Source organism: Podarcis raffonei, chromosome 11, assembly GCF_027172205.1.
Source record: "Podarcis raffonei isolate rPodRaf1 chromosome 11, rPodRaf1.pri, whole genome shotgun sequence".
NCBI classification, from domain to species: domain Eukaryota; kingdom Metazoa; phylum Chordata; class Lepidosauria; order Squamata; family Lacertidae; genus Podarcis; species Podarcis raffonei.
Genome location: NC_070612.1, coordinates 41,800,960 through 41,818,520, shown reverse-complemented (window position 1 = coordinate 41,818,520; position 17,561 = coordinate 41,800,960). Strand labels below are relative to the sequence as shown.

The 17,561-nt window shown below is 40.6% G+C and overlaps 1 protein-coding gene across 2 annotated transcripts in view; it reads right to left on the bottom strand.

Annotated features, from left to right (window-relative positions):
* Positions 1 to 17,561, bottom strand: part of FER (FER tyrosine kinase) — a 152,007-nt gene that overhangs the window by 28,147 nt on the left and 106,299 nt on the right. For both annotated transcript variants that reach the window (XM_053407624.1, XM_053407625.1), the window contains exon 17: positions 5,759 to 5,882. In XM_053407624.1, the coding sequence (XP_053263599.1) occupies positions 5,759 to 5,882 (124 nt within the window). The remainder of the gene's footprint in view (positions 1 to 5,758; positions 5,883 to 17,561) is intronic.

Here is a 17,561-nt window from a genome sequence, read left to right as displayed (position 1 = left end):
AAAAGCCAAATTCCCTTCTGAAATAGTTTAAGAAGATAGTGCTAAGGTATGCCAGGATAAAGCGGGTAAGCAACCCTTGGGGTAATGGGACCACAACTAAAAGGGAGCATCAGTGTGGGAGAAAGTGATGCAACAAAAACAGAAATGTACCACTTTGTCACAAATCCACTGATGGGGACGGGGGAGAATGCCTCAGCACTATGGTTGGAATGAGGTTTTTTTAAATAAGACCTTACAGTGCTAAGTCAAGCTATTAAAAAAAATCAAATAACAGCTTTGTGAAATCGAAGAGTCTAGACAAAATGTCTCATAATAGATTCTCTTCCATGAGCCGCGACATTTATAATAATGCAAAGGAAGTAAATCTTCTATCACACACCTAGAGACTCTATCCATCTCTTGTTCTCTGACCTTTAAAATGTGATTATATATAGAAATATATCTCATTATTCAGACCCACTTTAGTCATTCTGATAAACATTTTGAACAGGAGTGAAAGAAAATAATACGCATAGGCAAGCATTCACCTTTACTTGAACTGTGCGCTTGTCTTTAGTCTAAGAAACTATCATCCCTAAGGCAAAATGCAGTGTAATTATTTTGTATATAAGTAATCATCCTGCATCAGTAACAATTATCTTGAAATATGGTGTCAACCTGCCATCGAGGCCCCTGCCATGAATACAAACCACACACCGAGTCCATTATTTCTATAAGATACAAATATCAATCTTTTAAAACAAGCTAGTGTGAAAGGAATGTTTATGTCTAATCAATTCCATGTTTGCCCTTACTTCTGGCAGCTTGATCCAATGGATCTGCTTAAGCTGCCACAACTTAAAAACTGTGGTTTGTGCAATATTAGAAGGGCTGGGGCTGGGGGTTTCTCCCTTCCCCTCCCCCAACACAGATTAACTGGTGCTCAAAAAATGACTGCAAGCCCCATGTAATATGTACTTCAAGGTGAAAATCAAGTGCTAAAAGGCGGCTGCTTTGCAGAGTTTGTGCCTTAAGTGGGTGGAGTTGAGAGGGGAATGATTGCAGCTGCAAAGAACTAATGAGAAATTTATTCTATGAATCTTGCCTAAAAAAAAAAGGATTTCTACATTGGGAAGAAGATTCATGAGACCTCATACTGTATGTAGTCCAAGAGGGCCTGGGGACCTTATTGCTCTCCCAAGATACCATGGGAAGAGCATGAGGGCCTAAAGCCGTGGTTCCCAAGATGGGGCACATGCCCCACAGGGGGACAATTTGATTTTTAATGAGGACAATTCCAATTCAAGAATGAGTTACTAACAGTGAATGGCCTTTTAGGCTTCCTCCTCATGAATAGGAGTTCACTTTTTGAATAATAAGAATTATATGTAACGGGGGGTGGGCATCAGGATTTTAGATATGCTTAGGTGGGTTGGGAACCACTGGTCTAAAGTATTGTGGGCTCTCACAAGAAGGCGCTGTAGGCAAAGCTGATATAAGACTCCAAAAGAACTGAATGAAATATGCAGATTAATGTATTATAGGTAGCCATGCATTTCCCTGGTATAGACATTTTTTGCTAGGAGGTTGATGCAGAGGGGATTCCAGGGATAGAGACCATAAGTACCCTGTCTCTCCCATCATTACACCATGCCTATTGTCCATATGCTCATAGCTGTGCCATGACTTAAGAGCAGGTCACAGTGGACCAACTAAATCAGGCCTGATCCCTGCAGTACAAGTAGTGTTGGGATTGGGTCCACGAGCAACCACAAGTTCGCTTCCTATTAACTAAACTTTCTCTGAATTCAGTTTAATAAATCTGAGTTTGACAATATGGGAATAGTTACTACTGCACTTAGTCTGAAAAATAAAATATGATTTAACAATGCACATTGTTACATAATGCACGATGGCAAGTAATATTTTTTTTAAAGTTATATTTATGTACCCAACATGTTTTCATTCAGCCATGGATCTACATGATGGCTCTTCTGCAGCCAAAGGGGTTTTTAATGACTCAAACTGCAAATATGATAATAGCAAATCTGCCTGTTCATGCAATTTATGTACGAAATGATTCCCTATATTCAAAGGAGAAGGAAGGGGAGGGGAGGGGAAATATTACTCTAGAGAATTAAAATTGCTCATTAATGATCAGATGTTATTCTGCTACCTCAATGTCTTAAATGGTGGGGAACTAAGCACTACTGGAACTGAAAACTCCATCACATAAAATTTACATAAATAAAGGGCGGGGGGAGACAAAGAGAGAGTTGAGGTAGAAGGGAAGGAGAGCAAGAAATTAAGTGGTATGTTTAGTTTATTGAGAGGCAAAACAAATGCTTTTCTTCAAAGTTATGTTAAACTGCATGTTAAAAATGAATCTGCCCTGGCAACTTATTATAACACAACTCTTTCTCCAAGACATAAAAAAGGCCACAATATTGCAATGTCAATGTGATGAATAACTATGGATCCATAACAAATGAAATGAAACAGGATAATGTTCACCTGTCTGTGACCCTTGGTGGATAACACTGCTGTCAAAATAACACTCTATGTAATGTGCTTCAAAGCACAAGAGACAGCTTGAAAACTAATAACTCAAATAAAAAATGCCCAAGAGCACTGTGGAATCTTCCACATACTCTGGTTCAACTCCAGTTATGTCTTGAAGGCCTGTCTGTAGTTTTGAAGGTACATTTAGATGAAACTGTGTGAGTGAGACCCCAGAAGCCTTTGGGGAAATATAAGCAATCTAGACATGATCTCCTGTGCTATGTCTGTACTGGGTAAATGTGAATAGAGAAGCCAGGTAATCTGCAGTCTGTAAAGATCAGGGATATATTTATTATATTTCACTCTTTAGGTACACAAAGATGCCCAGAATCATCAATGAACTGGTAACTGTACTAAAAAGCTGTAATCGTTTTCAAAACTTGGGAGCAAAATGTGCACTAGGAAGTGACTCTAGATGGAGCTATCCATTGTACCAAAAAACCAACATTATCTGAATCCTTTCTAACTTGGAAGACATTCTTCTTGCACTGTGTGCTCAAAACAGAACACACAGTCCTTCAAATAAAACTGACGTATACTGCATCAACTACCCATTCTAGGTACACGTAGATTGCATGTATGTAAATAAGGTGGAACCTCAAGTTGTAGATGTAATCCGTCCCGGAGACACGTCTGCAACTCAAAGTGTTCACATCCAGAAGTGCCGCGTCTGTGAACACGGTGCGATTTAGCACTTCTGCACATGCTCAAAACGTGATTTAGCGCTTCTGCGCATGTGGCGAAAACCGGAAGTAACTGTCCGGTACTTCCAGGTTGCCGCGGGATGCAAATTGAAAAGACGTAACCTGAAGCGGACGCAACATGAGGTATGACTGTAAAGACTGGGAGCATCTTCACGAATGAGGACAGTTACCTTGCTTATCAGTTATATTAGCAATCTCCCATTAATTATATTAATTCCATTTGGGATTAACTGAAGATATGAGCTCCTCAAATCATTTTCTAAAATATTATTTGCACCTCTGTCTTGATGACTGTATGAATATGCTTCAACTTGCCCAGAAATCATGGTTTCAGCCTAGCAGCCTTTCTCTCCATTTCTATATATACACATAAGTGTGTGTCTGGAGGAAAGGCACTTTGAATAAAGAGGGCATCCTTGAAGGGCTTGCTTTAGTCTGCTGCAGCAAAAAAATAAAAATAAAAATAAATGGGGGGGGGAATCTTTTGGCACCTTCAGACTAAAAGGTGGTATTTGGCATCACCATTTGGTATCCTGCCTCAAAATACTGCCCCACCAACATATCAGAAGTTCTGCAGATAGCATGAAAAGAAGCCCATCTCCCTCACCCTCCACTCCCTACCCCTCACCCTCAAACTCCACCCCACATCTCTATTCCAAACCCACCCGCTATCCTCCAACTATCTCCTGTTCCTAAAAGACCTCAAGTCTCTGTAAAAAAAGAAGAAGGTGTTGTGCACAATGTAGCAGGCGGTGAAATAAGAAAACGCTCACCAGTCCATGCAGAGAAGTGGATGGCCAGTGCTGTTAGCTAATGTTGCTGCTCCTCTTCTACGTGGCCATGGGTGCACAAGCATGATGTCGCCTTTGTGCCAGCCTGCATGGCATGACTGAGCATGTGCGGCCAATTTCCTGTGTATACCTGTTGGGCTCTCAGTTCCACCTCCCTATGCTGCACACTGTGAGGAAATGCATGGCAGCTGACAGGCAGCACTGCACTCGACCCAGGTGACTCCTTCAGTGGACCAACTCAGAGACAGGAAGTGGGCATGGGCTAACCAGGCAGCAGAAGTGGCAAGCACCAGGGGGAAAACACACCCACCCACCCATCTTCTGAGGGTGATGCCAGGGTCCACAAGATCTGTGGCTAGAGGTACTACTGCCATCAATTAAAGCACCAACTATTTTAAATGTGATTTTTGTGGATGAAAGCTACCTACTTCATTTGACTGGCATTTTCACAAACAAAAAAAGGGACCAGCGTCCTGAACAACAGAACAAGAACAAATCTTCTATTCATTTGAATCTATGGTTGTGGCAGTCTAAGAAATGAATTAGGGTGCTAATGTGAATCTGAAAACTATCATGAATACCTATTATTTGGGGGTGGGTGGGTTAATTTTTATAAACAGTTCCAGAATATTTTGTGGAAGGGCTGTTTATTGTTCATAGTCAGAAGATCAGTAGCTCACAGCATAGAGCACATGCTTTTTTAAAATTTTTATTCCAATCTTTTAATTTTTTAAAATTTATTTTATGTTGTTTCGACTACGGCAGACCAACACGGCTACCTACCTGTAATTAAAATTCCATGTCAAACATCAAATTACAGAAGTCTTTGCAGGGAGGGACAATTATGAACAAAACAACAAGAACCTTCTAGAATGCAGCAAATAGTATAGGATTCTCTTTTTAGGAAAGAAGGTTTAAGTTGCCCTAGGAACTGCAGAACTGAAGGGAGGCACATTCTGCAATATACTTCCCAGGAAAAAAATATCATGGAAAGGGTAAGTCGAGACTGACCCCAACTATAGGTTATAAAAGACACAGTTGTGTGTGTGGGGGGGGTGTGCTTTCTCCCTCTTTACCAGAAAAAGCCACCTCCACCAGTGGTACCAAACAGAGGCACACTTTGGCCGCATTCACTGGCCAGAGGATTGCTGTGTTGTAGGTTTTGTTGTTGTTTTGCAGTCTTGAAGATCAATCATTTGAAAGGGAGGCTACAAACAAATAAAATCCAATTGTCTGCCATATTCAGGTCTGAGCACTGGTGTTTCTCAAGAGAAACAATGAACAACTTTACTTGAGGCAGGGTTTTAATTTATTAAGTCAATGACCCACAGTCTCTTACCATACGTTAAACTATGTTCTTAAGAAAGCATTTCACGTGAAGCACAGCTTGTCCTCACTGACAAAGAAATATGCAAATTATATATTCAATTCAGATGCCACACTAAACTAAATTTATGAGCCTGAGTTCTGAAGGATGCATAATAAAAGCAGATAATCAACAATAATAAACAATGGGTTGCTTGATGTATGTACCTATGGTTTATGTTCTAAACTATGGTCAGCACAAAGTATGATTTGGTGTGCTGTCACAACTGTGCTATACATATTTATTATTCCACAACTGAACCCAGCCATCCATTTATGTTACTACTTAAATATTCACACACCTGTTAGATATTCGACTGATCAAACTGTAAGGCAGAACATCTGAATTGATCTTACCTGTGTATACAGTTTTTGGATTCGAGATACGCCATCCCAGCAGCAACATCTAATGAAAATTTCACAAGCTGCTTGGTTTTTAGCTCATCCTTCTTCTTTCTTAAAAAGGAGAGGAAATCACCTCCTAGAGAAAGAGACAGATGGACAATGAGACATGACAGGGATGATATTCCCATTTATCTCTCATTAGCAATGCCTGGCTGAACAGAAGGTATTACACTTCAGCTGTGTTTTTCAACCAATTTGTCTGAGGCTAGAGTAAAAAACAACCTGAAAATGCAAAGAGCATATTATTGCCAATATACAGCTTCCTTAAACTGCCCTAAATATTACTCTGCCAGAAGGCTAAAATGGCACATTGTACAGCAACACTTCAGAAGCGGTATATCTGGGTAGAATGTTTTATCTCAAATCTCCTGTACATAAATGCAATGTATAACTTGAAAAGGAGAGTGCTATTTGCTGGGGATGATGAAAAAGAGGTGCGGTCAACACCTGGTCACTTAAATGAAAATATGGCAGGGTGGGTGGGAAAGGTTGGATCCAGAGTTGCATTTAGTAGAGTTCTACTGGTGTTGGGGAAACCGAGTGGGATATTATTTTTGCCAATTCTTCCTTCTTCACTATAGTCCCCCACAATCTTCTCCAGGGTGTTGGGGACAAGGTGTTCTTGAAAAGCATGAGAGCTGGTGCTGGGAGGTTGCGGGAGGAAGGGGACATTGGCAAAATGCTATCTTTTCCCTTCCTCCAAAGAGGAGCCTCTATTGAATCCCTGATCCCTCTTCTCTCAGAGGGGCAAGTCTGGATGCATCATATGAATGTGACAATAGGCTATTTTGCATAAGGGGTGGTTTCATAATGTGTAATAATTAGGAAGCCTGGGAACACAGGAAGCTGCCTTATACAGAGTCGGCCTTTGGTTCACCTAGGTCAGGGCTGTCCAACAGGTCGATCATGATCTACCAGTTCCTCAACAACTTTGGGTCTTTCTCCCCAGAAAAAGCTCAACAACTTTAGTCAATCCAATGGGTAGATCACTTCCAGTTTGTTTGTTTTTTATAGTGGGAGTAGATCACAGTCTCTTGGAAGCTGGACTTCCCTGATCTAGATCAAGGTTTCAAGCAGGAATCTTTCCTAGCAATGTTTGGAGATGGCAGGGATTGACTAGGATCTTTTGCATGCAAACTGTGTGCAGTGTGACATGCACTGGCCCTTTACAGGATAAACCCCACCCACCAAAGCCCCATACAACTTGCTTTGTTTCCTTAAGTGGTCTTTGTTTCTTAAATAGCAGCCTGCCAAGGCTCCTTGCAAACATGTCTGGATATAGAAGGGATTCTCAAAAGCAGTTTGTGATAGGGTCTTGAGGCTGTTCAAAGAAAAATGTCAAAAATCCCACTGGGTGTGCTCAAACCCTACAGGGTCTCTGAAGTAGTTCTTTGGATCCTAGCCAGGGTATCCACTTGCATTTTTATACTGCTCCACCCCAAAGGCTCACTTAGAACTGAGCGAGCAAAGCAGAGACAAGGATAACCCCAAAAGACTGAATGAACATTATCTTGAAGAACCAAGTTCACAATGTAACTCATAACTTAACAGGCAGTCGTAAAAATAACGGCACAGACTTTCACATCTTAAAGCACACAGGCTGTTGTTTGTGATACCGGCCCAGCCGTTATTCTATTCGACGCTTGATTAATTTCAGTGAATCTCTGTCGGCTGAGTTTCGTAGTTTTACACAGAAGCATTCCAATTCCAGATCAGATTTCGGGTGTACTTACATTACAAGAAATAAAGTATGAAATTATTAAGAGATGGGTTTATTAACAGCAGACTCAATCTTCTAATGCTATAGCCCTCAGATAAGCTGCCGTATTTGTGAGAGGGATTAGCATCTTAATTGACAATTCCTGAGTTTGTGTTGTGTTTTTTCTTTCTTTTACCATGTCTTCCAAGGTTCTGGGCTTCTTTAGATAGAAGGACTCAAGAGGTGATGGCTTAATTGCATGTTCTTTTATTAAAGCTTTATAGAGAAACAAGCCAGCCTGCTTAACCCTCTGATTGTTCGCTCACCTATATTGTCTTCTGACAACAGCATGTTATCCATTTTTTCCTCTGGTAATAGTGTTTTCACAACTCTGAATCATACTTTACTCAAATCTTAACACATTATGGCATTTCATAAAAGCCTGAGAGTAGGTGAATAAAATTCAAACTGTCGTGGCATGAGTCAAACCTATCCCCCCCCCCAAAAAGACGCTTATACAGAACCTTCAGTGCATAATTATGATGCACTAAAAAAGATATGAAAAGAATTGTTTTATAGCTACACAAGCTACATCTACATAAAACATTACGTGCTTCAGCAGCTGTAAACATTGTGAGAGGCAAACCCCCTAAAAAGGAGGCATTTGTGGGGTTATGAGATTGTAAGACAGCTGACGGCCAAATGGCATTTGTTGTTTTTTGATGGTAGTGTAGAGAAATGGTCTTCTTCAGAAGTATCAACAACACTACCCACAAGAGTTTCCTCACCTAGTGATAATGTGGCACAGGACCATGTAAATAGCTTCTGCTAATAAATACAGTTACCACATCTCACTTTTGTGCTGTAAGATGTTCAAGGAAGACCGTTATTAGATTTAGCGTCTGCTGAATGGGCAAGCACAGCAGGTTTAATGCTGCCAGCCTTCATGTCATATTTGCAAACATCTGTGTAATGCAGAGTGGGTCTGCCAACAGGCCTAGTGCCTGAAGCCAGCTACCCGTAGGGCACATCCTTTGGGACCCTGCCATCTTCCATTCTGTGGACATGACCAAGCCCGTGTAGACATCATGGAGACAGAAGTGTACGAACATGCTGGGGATGTGGGCTTGGAAGAGCACATCTTTAAGATTCTGCCCTGCCATGTGATGCCCAAAAAATCTTCCTGGTGCAGCGCATACAGAAGGCATTGAAGCATCGATACTGGTGGGTGTAAGTTGCCCACAGCTCACTTCCATAAAGCAATGTGCTCAAAATGTAAGCCTGGTAGGCCTTCAGTTTGATATTGGTTGTTAGCATCACATAGTCCCATACCCTTTTTATTTTTTAGGATTTTTAGTATTCCGAATACAGTGGAGATGTATAATTCAACTTATAACCATGCAAGGAAAAATATTCTGCATGAAAATTGATTTCTTATAAATAGATGGTTTTAATTTGGGGAACATGTAAGACGATACTTTTCTTAGCTTCAGCAATTAATGCACATATAATTGTACCTCCCCCCATTCACATTATTCTATGATGCACGGGGGGGGGGGACACACACACACATTACTTTTTCTTTTTTTTTTAAAGCACACATTGGAAATAAAAAAGAAATGATCAAGAATGAAGTATAGGAAAGATAGTGTCTAGCTATAATTGCTAAAGTAAACAGAAAAGGACCCTTTTCAGATTCTATGTTACTGAAGTAAAATTCAGCAAGGTAAGTATGAGAAATATTTGTGGTTGCTGCTGTTTTTTAATTCTAACAGTTTCAGGGTTTTATTTTGAAATAGTTGTCACTTGCCAGGTAGCTGAGACAACCATATCCCCAATAAGCTCTTGGAGGAGATGGAGTCAGATCTGTGAAGTTTTAACAGGGCAGGGGATGCGAGGAGGTCTGTTGGTCACAAGCTGTTACTTACCTGCTCAGTGGGACAAAGCATAACCAATTAAAGCTTTCCAGGGAGCATCCCTGACACTGAGACCTAGGAGCAGCACCAGGCATGCATGTACACTTACAACACTTTTTTCCTCTTGAGCCCATCCCAGTTATTTTTCTTCCTCTCTGCTCCTTCCAACAACTGAGCCCTGGAGACAGAACTGTGACTAGGAGAGGAGGAAGAGGGCAGAGAATATATGCAATAATATGCAGCCAGCTCCTGCCAGGATGAAGCTTGCAAGCTGCACACATACTCTTCTTAATGAAAACATTTTTTAAAAGGTGTTCTTGCCCACCTGGAGATTCAAGCCCTCCTGCTGTCACCTTCTGTAGGCAGGCAAATCTGGAGACTGCAGGTCGGGCCCTGGCAGTCTGGCAACCCTAATCAACAACTTTTCAAAAACAAAGTTCTATGGTACCTTAAAAACCTATAATTTTAATAGTATATAAGATTTGATGTATCCATTTGAAGAAGCAGACTCTGATCTGCAACGTGTTGGGCTGTAACAAATTGCTGTGTCTCTTCTTCTTGCAACAGACTAATATGGCTACCACCCTGTAAATCTATTTTTTAGTAACTTCACTAAATCAGGAATGTACACAAGACATAGCTATGAGTAGTGTTTCCGTACTTACAATTATAACACTATAATTAATAAGGAGGTAACAAAGCCAGATCCTTAGTCTATTAAAAATCACTATTTTAATAAGGGAGAGAAGCAGACAATGCTAGATCCATAGCCATTAAAACCAACTGTGCTTCCTCTATCTTCCCATTTATTTTGAAAGGTATCTGTATCCAGTTGTTTATTCCATTTCAAAACACTTTTCAGCAGAGACTACAATTTATTTGTTCAATACCACAGCTAGAATATTTGAGGGAACAAAAATGAAAGAATAAAATGCAAATCTTGTTATGTTCAACTTTTCCCCAATCCCTTTAGGAAACCATAGGTTAAGATTAGTTTCTAACGAACTATGACTTATCAAGAGAGATGTTTTCCCCAAAACACATAGCTTGCTTTAAAACAAGTGTCTTGTTTCAATAAAAAACAGACATTAAAAATAAAATCAGCTGCAAAGTAGAAACACAGAGCCAAATCCCCAGAACAGACAACCGTAGAAAATTACATTTCGAGGGAAAGGTGGGCAAAGCACTAGAGGGGTTGAATATTATGGTTTAAAGTGGAGTCAAGTGTTTTAATTAAAACTGAACACTATTCCTGCAAACAGTGTCAAGCTAAAAGAGGATAAATTTCAACGAAGTGTGAACACAAGTCAGGGACGAGAAGTCTTGTTATGAAAGCTCCTAAGTCATCAGGGATCTCAAAACAACTGGTATGTTCTTGCTTTAAAAGAGATGGAAAGAGATTTTACTTTAATGGTGAGGAAGCAAGGCATTTCATTTATTTAAAATATTTATACTCCACTTCCTTACCAATTAAATGAAGTTAAAACCAAAATCTAGCTAAAATATGTCTGTTTGGAAAAATGTTCATATACCGTAACAAACAGGCAGACCCCACTCCTCCTGAACTCCATATTTCCGTCTGAAAAGCCTTCACAGCCATAATCTCCTAAGCAAGATGACATGTCACCACTGTGTTGTATTTTCTCTTCTGAGCAGAGAAAGTGATGTCTCTTTCCATCCAGCAGAGAATCAAGAGAAGGGTGATGTGATTCACACTCCCCCCCCCATCTTAATAGGCCAACAGTTCCCCTGTGTATGTCTCTCAGATGTCCAGGAGTGTGGGGTGGGAAGCATTCTCGCCTGATTGGCTGGTTCCAACTCCTCTCCCCTTCATACCCTCTTGCTGGCACCCAACAGAGATATATCAGTATTTTGGTAATACCTCGTCTCTGGCTTGATAGCCCAGAGTAATTCTGTCTTCTACTAACCGAATACAGGCTTAGCCTGAAAATGATGTTCTAATATGTGCTAAAGTGGCTACTTTAGGGTTTCTGTTTAGTAAGTGCTATAGTCAGTCATTTCATTTTATGGCCCCATATTCAATCCCTGGGAATTTCAGGATGGACTGGGAATGTCATGAATGAATTAAACCCTGGAGAAGCATTGTTGGCCAGTGTAGACAACATTGAGCTAGATGGACCAATTGCCTGACTCAGTATGGCAGCTTCCTATGTCACTGCTGTTATATATTTATTTATACCTCACCTGTTTCCCTGATGGGACTCAAGGCGGATTACATATAAAAATGAGAACCACCAAAAACATAGGGAAAAAGGAGAAAAAAGATGGGTGCTCCATCCATCTCTCTCTGTGCGCTTAGTTAACCCTTTAATACATAAGGAACTGCTTGAGATTTCTAAACAATTCCCAGAAGTCAGAGAAACACAAGCACTTCTGAACATTCACCAACTGGGTTTTGTTAAGCGTGGAACGGTGCCTTAATGACAAGTGATCAATAAGTAAGTTGTGCCCCTCTTTAGAATATTGAGTACAATGTTGATTGTTGTGCGTGTCTCGTAGATTTCTGTTGCCTGAAAAGACTGCAGCAGAAGTGGAAAGCCTAACAAAAATTGCTCCCCATGGTTGCAACGTGTCCCAGGGGTCACTTGCTCTGTACAATTTCTGCATCCTCAGCCAAGGACAATCATGCAAGTGGCCAGCTAAACTATCTGCATAGGTAAAGGGAAAGGACGCAGGTGGAGCTGTGGTCTAAACCACTGAGCCTCTTGGGCTTGCTGATCGGAAGGTCAGTGGTTCGAATCCCCGCGACGGGATGAGCTCCCATTGCTCTGTCCCAGCTCCTGCCAACCTAGCAGTTTGAAAGCACACCAGTGCAAGTAGATAAATAGGTACCGCTGTGATGGGAAGGTAAATGGTGTTTCGGTGTGCTCTGGCACTCGTCACATCCTGTGTGTGCCAGTAGTGGTTTAGTCATGCTGGCCACATGACCCGGAAAACTGTCTGTGGACAAATGCCAGCTGCCTAGGCCTGAAAGCAAGAGGAGCACCACAACCCCATAGTCACCTTTGACTGGACTTAACTGTCATGGGGTCCTTTACCTTTACCTGCATAGTCTTCTTTTAAGTTACACTCAAAACAATATAATTTAACTGAAAAGGGGGGTAGGGAGAATAGCCACTGTAACATTAGCTGAGAATCCTCTTTTTAAACTATTTCACAGGAACACAGGGTTCAACAAGCACATAAAAATCAAGTTTTCTTTTACATTTATGAACACAGCTGAAGACAATGATTTGCACCAAAACAGCACAGCAAACTGTTTACACACATTTGGCTCTCCCCCCCCCCCCACTGTCAACATTGCAAACTCTGCTGCTTGTATGGAAAGCACTATCAGCTGGAGACTTCTAAAAAAACGCCAGCGTAAGGGGAAAATTCTTAATGTGTGAACTTTATAACAGCTGATAAAGAATTTAGCATTACAAAAAATATTTTTGTCAGTAATTCATAATAAAGAAACCACATTTCTGCCACATTTTCTGATACAGGAGGGAAGGAAATACTTTCCTTAATGCAGAGTTAACTGCTCCTAGGAATGTACTGATACCAGACTAGGAGGAAATCCACATGTACAGATGGCCAACACCAGCTGGACATGAATGGCTCTCCATGTCAATGTGCCATAAGATCAATTTACTGTTGTTGTGAGAGAGACAGTGAGCTGTGTGTGCCCATGAAATCAGTACTTCTTCCCTTGGGCTCTTATCGCCCTAAAGCAGTGGGGCTCCCAACTGGTGGTTCATGGACTCCAGGAGATCCACATAACCCACCCAGGGGGCCCATGGCACCATTCACATAACAAAAACTACCATAGAGATATCAAAAGTAGGGGGTCCATGGCTTGACTTTAGAAAAACAGAGAGTCTGCAGTACTTAGCTAATTGGGAACCACTGGCCTAAAGGAACAGTGCAAAGAATCAGTTACTATGGTCATTTTATTTGCAGGTGAAAGAACAGATCTACAACTTGCCTGAGCTCCTGGATTCAGGCATGGTAGTATCAGCAAAAAAAGCTGCCATCGAATGTATTCTTATTGTGACATGAACAGCAGCTTCCTGACCAATTGCAGCTGTTTCTGGGTCCAGGAGAAGCAACAGTGGAGAATCACTGATGAGAAAGACTGTATAGAAATCTACCATGGTAACATAGCTACCAGCCCAATAATGCTCTTTGTCTGGCTTTATAACCAAAAGGCAGAGGACCTGTATCAGAAGAGGAGCATGGAGGTGCTGGTGGGGCAGAGAAATCAGGAAAGCAGATGAGATAATTTTCTAGGTTGAATTTATTAAATTAATGGAGCAGAATTTTCTCTCTATCATATGTAGCCTTATTGCATCACATTGCAGATGCTTCACTATTTCATTTCAGGCCATCCTTCACTTTGCAGCATAAATGCCTCAAGAAAATACTGTTTTATAGGATGCACAGAAAATGTTTTATTCTTAAGCGTTGATATAGGGGGCAATCTAAAAAAGTAAAGAAATAGTTTATCAGGGTTCCTTCTATGTTTACTTTATTATCTTAAAACATGATTTCATTTATATTAGGATATGCAAAATGTTATTTGTTCTATTCAGTCATGATGTGGCATTATTTATGGATGTAAACAGGTAATTTACATGACTAAAGTGCCAAGTATAAGACATAGTGCCAATTCCTTTTAGACCCTTATAACGTTCATGTCTAGGATGTGAATTAACACTTAATTGCCAACCCTTTAACAAACAAGGGATTATTCCACTGGTAAATTCACACATTTATAGCATTTGTAGAAAAATCCCAGTAATTCATCTTCATAAGGCACAGACCACATAAATACTTCAAAGCTATGCTAAGAGGATTTCACTCCAGCTCTTTCAGTTCATATCTCTAGCTGTGCAAATTTCTTTACCTCCTTTTGAAAAACAAGCCTTCATATTGCCATCATGTTACATTTATTTGGAATACATGTTGTGAAGATACCATTTACAATATAACAGCAAGCAGTAAGGATTTGAAATAGCCCATTTATACAGAATAACAATCTATATTGTTTCTGAAATACGGCTAAGTAACTTGATAACAAGAAACTAATAACATCTATTGCAAACTGGATTCAATGGCTTGCATCCTATCTCCCATGCGCAGAGCTCTATTCACGGAAAGGGCTGTGTTGCCTCCCCCTTCCCACAGCAGGCCCCTGAAAAATCTGTTTCTAATGCTTGGCGGTCTGTTGGCAACATAATGTGTTTGCATATGAGGAGGAATGCAGAAGGAAAGGGATTCAACAAAAAGAAAAGGGGGGATCCCTGCATGAGAGGTTTTATTTCTGTTTGCACAGGGGATCTCTGGATGCAAGGAAAGTATTCTAGACCTCACTTGCTCCATGGAATCTCATTGGATTTTCAGGCAAAGTCTTGCTCAAAATAAGTGTGATCTTACCCAAAATCAGTACTGCCGCTGGCGGTGCTTCTCCACCACTGGCAGAGGTGAAAGGGAAGGGGCACCTGCAGGAGAACCATTGGGGGGGCCTCACCCTGACCTACAAGCTGGGCCGGCTCTGCCTTTAACTGTCACCAATGGGTCTTACACATGTAATGATGGTGACTTGTCACAAATCTAAAGCTAGTCCCAAACGGGTGGAGCCTTAGAGGTAGACCGAGAGCAGTAACTTAAACCGGTTCATTCCTCTTCTCAAACTTTGTTGGAGCAAATTGCTCACTTGGAGCTATCTGTGGTTTTGCCTCTTTCTCTGTGGGATCTGGCATTGGATTGGAATATGACAGTAGATTATATGTGCAAAAGAGTCAAAGGAATTAACCCTGACATTCTTCTCCCCACTACAAAAACCTTTAGTTAGAACTGAGAGTATGTGTATTACATGAACTATGCCTACTGGCACTTCAAGGGATATGCCTGATTCTCTTTAAAGAAGTGAGTAAACATGCTCCATCACTTAGGCAGCAGCCTAAAAAATATAGTGTTAAAACTTCTCAATTTAAAAACCAATTCTGGCCTTTAAGGTCTGCTAACAAATACAAATGCTATCGTTTCTCAAAACTCAACATTTACTGAAGGTATCAGTTAAACTAAAGAAAACAGGCAGGCTATCGTTTGCTTCTAATGTAAGTGTTGAATAACACTTTACCTTTACCAAGTGAGAACTCCTAAGTAGAGCAAGATTAAACTGTATTGTTAAACTGTGCCTAATGAATTTATCGATTACAGCGAATACTGCTTTTTCAGCACTATTGAAATTACTAAGAATTCTCTTACTTTATGAGCAGAACCTTCTATTAAGGAGTTTCACTCATTCAAAGTGTTTCTAGTTTTCTGGAGGGAAAGAGCCTACAAAGCAATTTAGAATGCCCTCCGTGTTGATAATCATTTTTACATTTACCTTCAATCAATTTTTAAAGTTACATAACACTGAAAAGCATGTTGTATTGCAATGTTATTTAAGTATAATTTCCCAGCTAATTATAAAAAGCTAAGTATATGCCACATCATACCCAAAACAATCAAGTTTAGACGTGATGAAAAAATTGCTTTCCTCCAAATGGCATGTTTTATTCCTCTAGTATTGATCGAATGTCTGCTCCAAAGTTAGCCTTAATATAAATTTGCCATTTGGCAAAATTCTGTTTGCACAAACATAAGGGAATGCAACAAAAGGTCTTCAAAACTCACAAAATCACTGTTAAAAACACACACACAAGTAGAGCCTTTTGAATTTTACAGATTTTTAGGGAACACAGCTGTCTGTCCAGAGGAAGGAAAGTATAAAGTAATTTAAGGCAATGTTAAGTAGAAAATATGAAGGAAATCTGTTTAACGATTTTGCAAAAGAAAACAGGAGTAAAAAAAGTAGGATAATCTTTATATGCCAGTACTTTGAATGCATTTTGGAGTTTTAAAAAAATGACTGGCTTGGTCAAACATGTTGAGTTGCCAGGGGGAAACGACTGGAAATTAGGTTTAAATCTGTTAGGTATGTGTTGTTGTTTGTTCTGTGGACTAATGGTGTTGTCTTGCTGAAAGTCACAAGCATAAGAAAAGCCCTGCTGGATCAGGCCAAAGGCCCATCTAGTCCAGTAACCTGTTCTCACAGTGACCATACAAAAGCCTAGCTTTGCACTAACTGCTAATATTACCTTGTTTTGGAATTTACTGTAAGTTGTTTTGGTCATATAGCCTTTTTGCTAAAACAAATATACCAAACTTCCCTGTTTATGTGTAAAATCTTTAACTTGTACTGAAAAATGTCAACCAGCTCTGGTTTAACCCCAAGGTACAGGTTAATTAAAACTGAAGGTCCCACTGAGCTATCGCCTAAGAAGCAGTATGGAGGATGACTCTAGGAAAGAGGACATGTTTTTTCATTGGGAAAAAGGATGTTCTACGATGAAATCTCAGTAAAGGTGTGAAAGCTCACAACCAAAGATCAGGTGTGGGGAGAACATGACAAAAACACTGATTACTTCCAACTCCACATATTGACGCTGATCATTGTGATTCTTGTACTGCAACATATACAAATGACAAAATCAGCATTTTCAAATCATTTTTCTAAGGCTCCTTGGAAGCTTTTCAGGTGTCTCTCAACGAAAATATCACTAATGGCAGATGAGTTTTCCCTAAAAGACAGGATGAACACTACTCATCTTCCAATTCAAGGGGGAGTGTTGGATGTGATCTTAGCAATGTTCCTGGTTGATGTGGGTCAACGGAAGACCTAAAAGACCTGGTGTGCATCCTGCATGAACTGGGTGTGACCAAGACCCAGAAAGTGCATGACATTCAGAGGCTTCTTCAGCAGGAAAGTCAATGGAGAAAGTGATTTGAAAAAGCAGAGAATCTGAAAAGCACTAAGGGACACGGGTGGCGCTGTGGGTTAAACCACAGAGCCTAGGACTTGCCAATCAGAAGGTTGGCGGTCCAAATCCCCGCGACGGGGTGAGCTCCTGTTCCTCGGTCCCTGGCTCCTGCCAACCTAGCAGCTTGAAAGCATGTCAAAGTGCACGTAGATAAATAGGTACCGCTCCAGCGGGAAGGTAAACGGCGTTTCCATGCGCTGCTCTGGTTCACCAGAAGCGGCTTAGTCATGCTGGCCACATGACCCAGAAGCTGTACACCAGGC